At 23.8% G+C, this 10993-nt stretch overlaps 2 protein-coding genes across 2 annotated transcripts; one reads left to right on the top strand and one right to left on the bottom strand. All coding sequences in view use genetic code 6, as the record gives it.

Moving 5' to 3' along the window:
• Positions 1-842: 842 nt before the first annotated feature.
• On the bottom strand, positions 843-5078 carry TTHERM_00660130 (sporangia induced MAP kinase). Its single transcript, XM_001020076.3, has 3 exons — positions 4210-5078; positions 3105-3646; positions 843-1838 (listed from the first exon to the last, which is right to left on the bottom strand). Coding segments are annotated over exons 1-3 (1176 nt in total). The 5' UTR covers positions 4211-5078; the 3' UTR covers positions 843-1205.
• A 2400-nt stretch (positions 5079-7478) lies between these two features.
• TTHERM_00660150 (Scp-like extracellular protein, putative) lies at positions 7479-10164 on the top strand (the record flags this gene model as incomplete). Its single annotated transcript, XM_001020078.3, has 8 exons — positions 7479-7515; positions 7649-8343; positions 8433-8572; positions 8632-8821; positions 8878-9048; positions 9109-9184; positions 9260-9723; positions 9976-10164. The coding sequence occupies 8 exons, from the start codon at positions 7479-7481 to the stop codon at positions 10162-10164; spliced, it is 1962 nt and encodes a 653-aa protein (XP_001020078.2).
• Between the last annotated feature and the right edge of the window lie 829 nt (positions 10165-10993).

Below are 10993 nucleotides of genomic sequence, written 5' to 3'. Positions count from 1 at the left end.
CCCCAACCCCAACCCCAACCCCAACCCCAACCCCAACCCCAACCCCAACCCCAACCCCAACCCCAACCCCAACCCCAACCCCAACCCCAACCCCAACCCCAACCCCAACCCCAACCCCAACCCCAACCCCAACCCCAACCCCAACCCCAACCCCAACCCCAACCCCAACCCCAACCCCAACCCCAACCCCAACCCCAACCCCAACCCCAACCCCAACCCCAACCCCAACCCCAAACCCCAACCCCAACCCCAACCCCAACCCCAACCCCAACCCCAACCCCAACCCCAACCCCAACCCCAACCCCAACCCCAACCCCAACCCCAACCCCAACCCCAACCCCAACCCCAACCCCAACCCCAACCCCAACCCCTTAAATTATATTAATAAATTAAATTCTTTTTTCTAATATTATTATGCTTAACAAAAATCAAAAAATCAAATTTTATCTTCTTTCTTTACTTAATATAAATTAAATTAATAAATACATAAAAATTAGTAATTTGCTCTACAAAAATCTAAATATTTTGAAAATAATTTTTAAAAGAAATTGAATAATTTTTCTACTGAAAACAAAAGAAAGATTATGGAAAATTAAAGATTAATTCAACATAACTCAGAAAATTTTGTGTTTTATGAAATAATTTCTCAATCAGAAATTAAAAATAATTTTTTGCTTTTATTGAGTAAAATGGGATTTTATTTATTTACTGGTAGTTATTTTTAACTTTGTTGATTAATTAGATAATTGGAAATGTATTTAATAAATTGAATTACAAAAGATTGATATTGCCAGCTAAAATAAAGCAAATATATATAGATTTTTTAATGAAATATAATAAAAGAACTAATGAACTACTAACTACATTTATGGATGGACGAACGAACAAATGATTCAATGCATTTATAATTAATAATTGTTATGATGATATTCATATTTTTATAATAAGTGTGTTTGTTGGAAAGAGTGTATATATATATGTAAGGATAATAATGATAATGAATGAATGTATGTATGTATGAATGAATGAATGTATGATAATTTGGAAATTTAAGTTAGTTAGTTTGTCATAAAAGAAATGAAAACTGTCATAGGTTTAGTTAATTTTGATATTCTAGAATAAAAATCGGTTGTATTGTGTTGTGTTAGATTGATAGATAGATAGATTGGTTGATTGATTGAATAGTTTCTTTCATTCTTTCATTTTCATTTTTTATGGAGGTTTGCTTTTTCTTGTATAGCTTTTGTACGCTTTTCACAAAGAGCAAGTAAATCAGGTATTTTCAAGGGAGGTACCTTATTAACTTATCTAAAGTGGTTGACTTCTTCCAAGATCTATTTTCTCAAGCTTTCAATTGTTATTTCAGAGTCAGTTTCGAAATCAAAGTTGATAGTTCCAGTGAATTTGATTTCTTCTTAGACATCACGAATAGATTAGAAGTAAGGGTGTTCAAGGGCTTCATCAGCAGTTATACGTTTGCTGGGGTTTATAGCAAGCATCTTGTCTATTAAGTCAAGGGCTAATGGATTTTCATAATTAATAAAGCTGCTAACCTTGACAGAATTCTTTTTAGCGAGAGTATTTACGAATTATTTAGCATTACTGTTTCCAATAAATTGCAAATCTTCCTCAGGAGGCATACCAAGCTTATCGAAAATTAACTTAATTTATTTAATATAATTATCTGCTTTAAAGAGGATTTAATGGCTAATCAGTTCGGCAAATGTGCAACCAAGAGACCAAATATCGACAGCCTTTGAGTAAACATGAGAGCTAAGCATGATTTCAGGAGCTCTATAGTATCTAGTGACAACGTATTCGGTTAATTAACCTTATTACTATTTTTAGTTAAATTTATTTGTTTAAAATAAGTGAAGTTTTTTATAAGTAAAATGAATGAAATAATTAATAAATTAATTAGTAGTCTTAGATTTATTAATTGGTTTATTTTTTATTTAATTTTTTAGAAATTGCTTTGTGGATTAGAAAAGATTGATAAATTTTAATTAATTAATTTATTGAAGAGAACCAATTTTTATTTGGCAGCAATAAATTATATTTCTATTTCTTTCTTTCTAATTCTGCTTTATTTGAAATCAACTCTATTCCCCAAATAAATTAAATTAAATAAAACAAGAATAAAAAACTCTATTGTTTATACTCAGTCTGATTTATTGCTAAAGCTTTATTCAATAAGCATTTGCTTTAACTTTTATTATAAAATATTGTATGTTTTTTTACATGTTTGTTCAAAAAAATACCAAAAAATAATTTTCCTCAAAAAGTAGCTCAAATTTATCATCTTATTTAACTTTTTGCTTATATATGCTACATTATATTTTAAGCTTTTTAATGATATTTTTATGTTTGAAACAAGAAAAACTAGATAATAACCTGTTGATTTTAACAAAATGCTAATCTAAAATGGCTAGCTAATTATTTTTTTTCAATTTTTTAATTATTAGTTATTAATTTAAAAAAATTAGAAATGGATTTAATGAGCAAATCAATAAATATCAGATACTTATTAGATCTATTTACTACCTTTTTATTATATTCGTGTCTAAAAATTTCAATGTTTTTAAAAATTTGTGCTTTCTCTTTATATAAATGATTCTATAAATTCAATGAAATCTGAATTATAACTTGAAATAAATTCCATATTCTTTAAACAATTTTTGCATGCTAATCAAATTTTATTTATTCTAACTACTTTTAAAATTTTTAAAGTAAAAAATCTAATGATCTGTTTGTTTGTTTGTTGTCAGAGAATCAAAATATTTATGTTAATTTCATATTTTTTGTAAAGGTGAAGAGCACTGTGAAAATTTGAATTCTTTAGTTATTTCCAATTTAAATTCATCATAGATAGGTTAATTACAAGTATTTATTTGTTTGCTTGCTTGCTTTTTGTTGACTGTATAAAACTCATAGAGAGAAAATTAGTTGCAATTATGAATGAATTATTTGAGGGAATAACTTAATAGAGTTTAAAATAAATATTGGTTGGGTTTGTTAGTTTTTTTATTTATTTATTTGTTTGTTTGTTTGTGTAAATTATGCATCAGAATAATGAAGCTGAAAAATAAAATAAGATTTCTTACTAGTTGTTGTTCTTGCTTCTGCTCATCTTCAATACTTCTTGATAAACCAAAATCACACATACGAATAGCACATTTTTCTGTGGCTAAAAGATTTGATGGTTTGAGATCTCTGTGGATAATATTTGCAGAGTGGAGATACTTCAAACCCTTAAGGATTTAATAGATAATATATTGGATGTGCTAATCGCTGAGCTTTTGATCAGACTTAATAACTTGATACAAATCGATTTCCATGTAATTGGTTACTAAATAGATTGTGCCGAATTCTTAATTTTCATCTTCGTCATCATAAAGAATATCACTCAATTACAAGATATTTTCATGAACTAAATAACGTAAGATTCTTATTTCTCTAAGAACTCTTTTTGCATCTATAACATCTTCGATTTTGTGTAATTTCTTTATTGCTACATACTGATTCTAATTTTTCTTATCTTTGGCTCTCACTACTTGGCCATATGCTCCTGAGCCTAATAACTTATCAACTTCATATCTTTCTCCTGTTGTAAAGGTAATCCCGTTTTGTTAGTATGATTTAGACACTATTTTATATTTATTGACATATTAATTATGTATAAGTAAATGATATTTGTTATAATATTTATCTCTTTCTTTCTACTTTTCTATTCCTCCTATTCACCTTCTCTTCACCTTTTTAAAAAACTTAATAATACTAAAAAAACTTTCGGGTTTCCAGAGATAGTCTTTTGTTTTTTATCAATTAAAACGGCCTTTTCACCTAATCAAACACTCTAACTTTTCAGCTGATTGATTCTTTAAAGCTATAGGCTGAGCTTTGTTGCTGCTTTAACCATCATACTATGTATACGACTTAAAAGACGTGAGCTCACTCTACGTTTTGAGTGCTTGGGCAAAAAGCAAACATTAGAGTCAGCAGGAATAAAAATGTCATTAAATAAAAGGAATCATGCAATTAAATTGCAATAAAAAATAGCAGATTTGGGCTGAAGAGATCTTAAAGAATCAAATAAATAGAGCAAGCTAACAGAAAGGTGAAAGGAAGAAAAGAAAATGGAGTTTAAGATGAAAAATAAGAGAGAATAAACTGAGTATTTTTTAAGTTTTTATATATCTATATTGCTACTTGCTTATTTATTTTGTATGGATACTACTGAGTTGGTGATGATTAACAAGGAAGCTCACTATCTTCTGAATTTAATTGTTTGATATAATTAATTTTTATTTATTTTTCTTAATATTAATTACAATTAATTAATTTTTATATTAACTATTTCTTTTCAAATAAATTATTTATCTGTTCATTCACTGCCTATCACTTTCTCTTGTCTTGTCTCTGGCTCTGTCTCTATATCACTCTACTTTCTTTCTTCTTTCTTAATTGATTAATTAATTAATTAATCAATCTTCTCCTCCTTTTTCTTTTCTTCTTTTAAGTTGACATTCCCTCTTATCCTATACTTCCTCACTATCTAATTTATTTATTTATTAATTTATTTTTTTGTATAATTAATTTTCCTGCTTAATTCTTTCTATTAATTGAAGCATGCAAACACATAATTATTTATTAATTGGCTAATATGTTTGTTTCATCTTTCTTCTTTGCTTGCTGAACTTGCATCCTACTAAATAATAGCAAATTGAGCTAATTAAACCCTAATTAGCTCATTTTTTTAATCAATTTTATGTGTTAAATTATAAAATTTATGCTTATTTACAATCATTTTTTAATTTTTCTATCTATAACTTAATTTTTTTCCTTCAAGAAAATAACATTTTTTTTAAAGCCATATTTTAAATATTACTTAATAGCATTAAGCTTGTTGCTTTTAAATTAAAGTTTCAGTATATTTTTTACTTGAAGGATAATATATTTCATTTTATAGAATTTTGCCTGCTATCTTTTTACTGTGGAAAAGAAAAATGCTTTAATGTAAAAAAGAATAATTAAAATGAAGAAGATGAAGAAGAAAAAATTTGCTTGAAGTAGTTTCTATATGATAAAAAAGATTATCCTTAATAATCAGTTTTTTATAAATTTAATCTAAAGAAAAAGATTTAATTATCTTACACAATAAAGTGTACATGACTTAAGAATATTATCAATAATAAAGATTTAAAATAAAGGCATGTATGTAGAAACATTTATTTGAAAATGAAATAAATAAATAAATTCTTTTTTCTTAGACTTCTACAAAATAAAAGTGAAGGTTGATAGATAGATAGATACTTTCTGTTTCAAGAAAAGCTAGCTACAAGATATAAAAAATTGATTTTAAAATTTAAGTTAGAATATCTACTCTAATTGCAATAAGTTGTTTTAATTTTTATTATTTTGCATAACTTCTAACGCATACATAATAAAAACATTACTTAAAATTATAATAGTATTGAACTAAGCTTGATTAATTCTTATTTCAAATTAAATTTTTAAAATAAATTATCTATTTAGATAGGCTGATTGAGTTTATCTTTTTCTATGATTACAAATATCCTAATTTAAATTTTGATTAGATTTCCAGCATCCTTTTTCGATAATTCACTCTATTAGAGCTAGCTAGGGAGGAAAGAAAAACTAAAGCAGCGTTCTTGATAAACATTTTAGCCTATCCTTTAATTATAAAAGTTGTGAGCAAGCTCGAATTTACTCTAAACTAAATACTGTTTATGTTAAGTGTAAATTTAAGGTAATCAATAAATAAATAATAACTGAAACGATTCCATAAAATTAAGAAAAAATTTTTAAACAAAATTGGTAAAATTAATAAAATTTTTTATTTTCTAACGCATCTGTACAGTTTTCACTTCAAAAAATACAAAATTCTCACTATTTTATTATCAAAACAAACAATTATGAATCTTAATATCATTTTATTAAGCATATGTTATGCTTTTTGTTTAAATTTAATAAAAAAGAAAAATTGCGTTTTTCTCTCAATCCAAAATGAATGCTTGAATCTATAGATTTATTTATTTATTTTATTATTTTATGCGTTAATCAAATACTTTACTATGGGAATGTAAATTATAGTTAATATCTAAAATAATTAATTAATTAATTATCAACCGTAATTTTCTTGCTTGTTTATGATAATTTCAAAAATTCTTTAATTATATAAAATTGCGAACAGCGTCTATATTTATAATTTTAAGAAGATGATATATTTCTTTTCACAAATTTACTAATTTTTAAGATCATTTTTAAGTTACAAATATATTTATTATAGTTTATTTTCTTTAGAGATGAATTTTAAACTATAAATTATAATCTCTTATTTATTTAATCATGTAATGTTTTGGGTCTTTAATAACTAAAATGATTTCTATCTTTTGTTCAAAAAACCCCCCTTTAAGTAATTATTCATAAATTTACATTGAAAAAACCATAAATGAGCTAGATTTTAGTCTAAAAAGCATAAGCTTGAATTAATAAAGTTTTTGAATTTGAGCTAGCATATTTCTTATAAATATTTGATCTTAAAATATAAATTATATAAATACAATTATTAAAAAATAAGGGAAGCAACAACCATAAATTCTTTTAAAAACATTTATTTTTAATATCTTAATAAAAAAAATATTTTTATTAGAAAATTAATTTTAAAACTTAAATCTTTGATCTGATTCTACTCAATCTTAGAATAAAAGATTTTTAGCTAAAATTTATTTTTATGTTTTTTAAATTATTTATAAATTTAGAACTGAAATAGAAAATTTATTAGAAATTAATAAAAGTCTATAATGTAATGGTAAAATATTCAATAATTACTAAAAAAAATTGACAATTAATTAAATTAAATTAATTTTATATACTTAGTATCCTATTATGACTTAGCTGGAATATTATTAAGAATATAATTGTTATAATTAATTGTATGAATACTAATTATCCACTTATAAAATTAAATACTATTTATCAACTTATAAAATGAAATTTTATTTATCAAATTATATAAAATTAAATATTATTTATCAATTGTAAATTTTTTTAATTAAATATTATTTTATAAAAAAAAGTTCCTATTAAGCTTATTTATGAAATAAAACATAAGTTATTTTTGAAAAAACAAAAAATAATTTATTTATTTATTTTTAAGTTTTTGTTAAAAAATATTACATGAGTAATAAAAAAGTAAAATGAAAAAAATTATGGCTGAGAGAGTAAAATATTAATAAAATTTGTTGATAATTTTAGATAAATTTATTGGAAGTGCATTTGCATACTATTTTTTTTGTTAATAAAACAAAATTTATAATTTTTACCATTAGTTATTAACCTTTGCTTATATCTAAATAAATAAAAATCACTTATTTTTGGAATTACAAATTAATAAAGTTAACAACTACATTATTTATTTACTTAACTTTGTTTACAGTTTAATAATAATCTCAGCTATGTCTTCCTAAAACTAAGAAGCTGCATTCAGCAATGGTAAGTATTATGTTATTGCTATTTTATTTTCTTAATAAGTTAAATCCAACTAAAAATATCAAATATCATTTACAATATTACTTGCTAAATAAAATATTTATCACGTTTATATTGATTTTTTTAATTTATAAAGAGCCAGCAAAACAGCTACTTCCTTCTCAGTTAAATGTCGAAAGCTAGCAACTTTTCTAGTTTGATTTAAATTTTGACTCCCTTAAGAAATATTTGAACAACATTGCTAATACAATCAATCAACATGCTTAATTAATTAATGGATTACAAAACGATGTTTAAAACAAAATTATAAGTAAAATTTTGCCAGATAATTACAAAACTTTGCATGAAGGAATGAATTTTGCTAATAATGATATGGTTTCAAATTTAAAACGGGATATAGGAAAATTATTTAAGGCAGAAAATAATCCTCAAACCCAAGAGCTTTATAAGTTAGCAAATAAACTAGCTATGCTAACACAGCTATCTTCATCAGACTCTCTAAGAACTTAATAACTGGAAGCTAAAGTGGCTAAATTAGAGGACTTGATATCATAAAAGGTTAGTAAAGATGATCTTAAAGATAAACATTCTAAGCTCAAGCTGAGCGTGTAAAACGATTTATCAGAAAACAAAGCATACTTTGAAAAAAAAATTTATGAACTAGAAAAAAAACTACTCGTTTAATTGAATACTTATGACGATAAAATAAGCGATGTGGAAAAAAATACTTTATGGCGTATTTAAGATTGTGAAGAAATAATAAAAAAGAGGGTAACTTAGGATTATGTAGATAATTGCTTCACAGCTTTTTAAGAGAAGATTCTTCGAGATGTAAAATCATTTCTAATTAATCAAAGATATATAAAAATAGATATTTATTCATTTGAGTTAAATAATACTTTATATTTATAATTTAATAGATGAAGGCAAGCACAGCAGGAGACAGTGAAAGAATAGACTCCATTCAACAAGATTTGGCATTTAAAATTAAAATGCTTTAAGAAAGTTTTACAGAAAAATAAAATAGTTTGAAATAAAATATAAAAGAAGTTGATGAAAAGTAAAGTCATTTTATTTAGCTGGTAAAGCATTTATTTATTAAATATATTTATTCATAAGGCTAGCTAAAAAGGCAATGATGAAAGAAATATTCGACGAATTCAATAAATAAAATAATAATAATTTAAATGAATTGAGGAAAAAAATTGCTATCCTAGAAAAGCAAGCTGAAACTACTTCAGAAGTAGAAAGAATGCAGCAAAAAATAAAATTCTTAGAGGAATTTACAAAATAAATTATTGAAGATTTTGTAAAATAATTATACAGCATATAAAGCTTTTTTAAAAGAATTTATCTTAATAAAAGGATAAAAGATTTGCAGATTTACTGCCAAAAGCAATAAAAAATGGAACAGGAGGTGCAGACGCTAACTTTTCATGGTTAAGTCCTCATAAAATATGTGAAATAGAAACAAATATTAAGCGCTGTTAAACAGAAAATAAAAGATTGAGAGAAGACTATGAAGATTATAAAAAGGTAAATAAAATTTAATTAAAATGAGCAATTTTATATTAGTCATTTTTATTGTTATTTTAGTCTGTTGACATGAAAATTTAACATTTTGAAATGTCCTAGTTTGAAAAAGAAAAACAAGGATCGACTCTAAATTTAGGTAATATTTTAACTGCTCAATTTATTGTAAATAAATAATCGAATAAATAGTTAAATAAAAATTATATATAAATAGAATTAATTGTTAAAGAGTTGCAAGAATAGATCTAATAATAGCTAGCTAAAATAGATGATGGCAAAGCAGCTAAATTGGAAATAGAAAGAATGTAAAAAAGAATAGAATCTTTTAAAGATTTAGAAAGGAGAGTTTAAAAGTTTATGAGAGATATTGATATAAATGGAATTTAGAGGTAATTGAAATGTAAAGCTGAGGGCGAAGATGTGCTAAAAGATTTTGCTATTGTTGATAGCAAGATAAATAACAACACTGAATCAATATAATTCTTGAGAAAAGATCTTGATAATATCCTTGTACTCTATAAAAAAATTTTATAACTATTATAATAAACCAATATTAATGATCAAAATTCTATGGCTATATTGACCACAAAAAAATTACATAGTGTATAAAATTTAAATTGCTTAAGTTGTGGAACACACAGAAAATAGTCTTCAGCACATAAAATATCATCTTCATAAGTAAATTTACAAATTTGATTATTTATAGTCTTAAATATAATTTAAAATAAATATCAAGAATTTAATTTTTTATTTAAAAACTGAGTAAGTAAAGATTAATTAAATAATAAATTTTTTCTTGGTTGTTCCTTCATAGAATTTATTTTAAGTTAAGCTAAGATGTAACTTAATCAAATATAAATTTATATTTTTATTTTAAGAATAAAATAATTAAATTTATACATTACTAAAATATTTATAATAAATAATTAGATTAAATTAGCAACTGAATAGTGTAACACTTCTATAAGCGATAACAACAATAATATTACTAATGCTTTTACAGCTACTGGAAGCAATTTTACAAATAATATGCAAATTTAAAAAGTATAAATTATAGATAGCAGACCAAAAAGAAGTAATTCTACAAGTAAGCTGAGACCATACAGCGCAAGGAAATGAATAAACTCGTCAATAATAATTTATAATATAAATTTAAAGAATCAAATTAAAATAAAATCATTTTTATGTTTATAGCTATTTATATTAAAATTTATATCATCTACTATTTTATTAAAATAATAGTTAAGCTTTTTGTTACTTTTTGTTAAATTTTATAATAAATTAAATTTATATTTTTTAAATTTAGCTACTTTAACTATAAAAATATTCAATCCTTCAAGTTTAAAAATTTAAATAGAATTTGTTAGAAATAATAAATTTATTTAGCTGGTATAACCTTTAAGTTAAAAAATAAATCCACCTCAAAAAAATTGGTTTTGAAATAATTGTAATATGAGTAATACAAATACATTAATTATTATTTATTAAAAATAACACAAAAATTGCATTTATATAAAATAGGTAAATAATTAGCCTTATATTAATAGTAGTATCAATAATTATATCAAATATATTTTACTAATAATATACTGTTTTTGTTTCAAAATATGAACTAGTTTAATTAACCTTTAAATTTAATGTAATGAAAATAACACTTAAAACTAAAAAAGAAATATCTTTCTTTAATGCCAAAATATTAATAAAATAGTAGGGTTTATAATCATAGAATTCAGCGAAAAATATAAATAAAAGAAATGTTAGTTAGTTGGATATTTTGTAATTTGAAATAATGTAATCTAATTAAAGAGGTTATCAAAGATAAGTGATAGTAATTCACTTAATAAATAAGACTTTTTTTGATTAAAATTTCTGTACTGAAATATATGTTTTTTCTAGGGATATGTGAAATTTTCAGTTGGTCAACTAGCTAGGTGTGGGTCAAAGATTA

Source organism: Tetrahymena thermophila (genome assembly GCF_000189635.1).
Source record: "Tetrahymena thermophila SB210 genomic scaffold scf_8254577, whole genome shotgun sequence".
Classification (NCBI taxonomy): Eukaryota; Ciliophora; class Oligohymenophorea; order Hymenostomatida; family Tetrahymenidae; genus Tetrahymena; species Tetrahymena thermophila.
The sequence above is the reverse complement of the archived record's forward strand: the minus strand, read 5'-3'. Positions and strand labels throughout refer to the sequence as shown.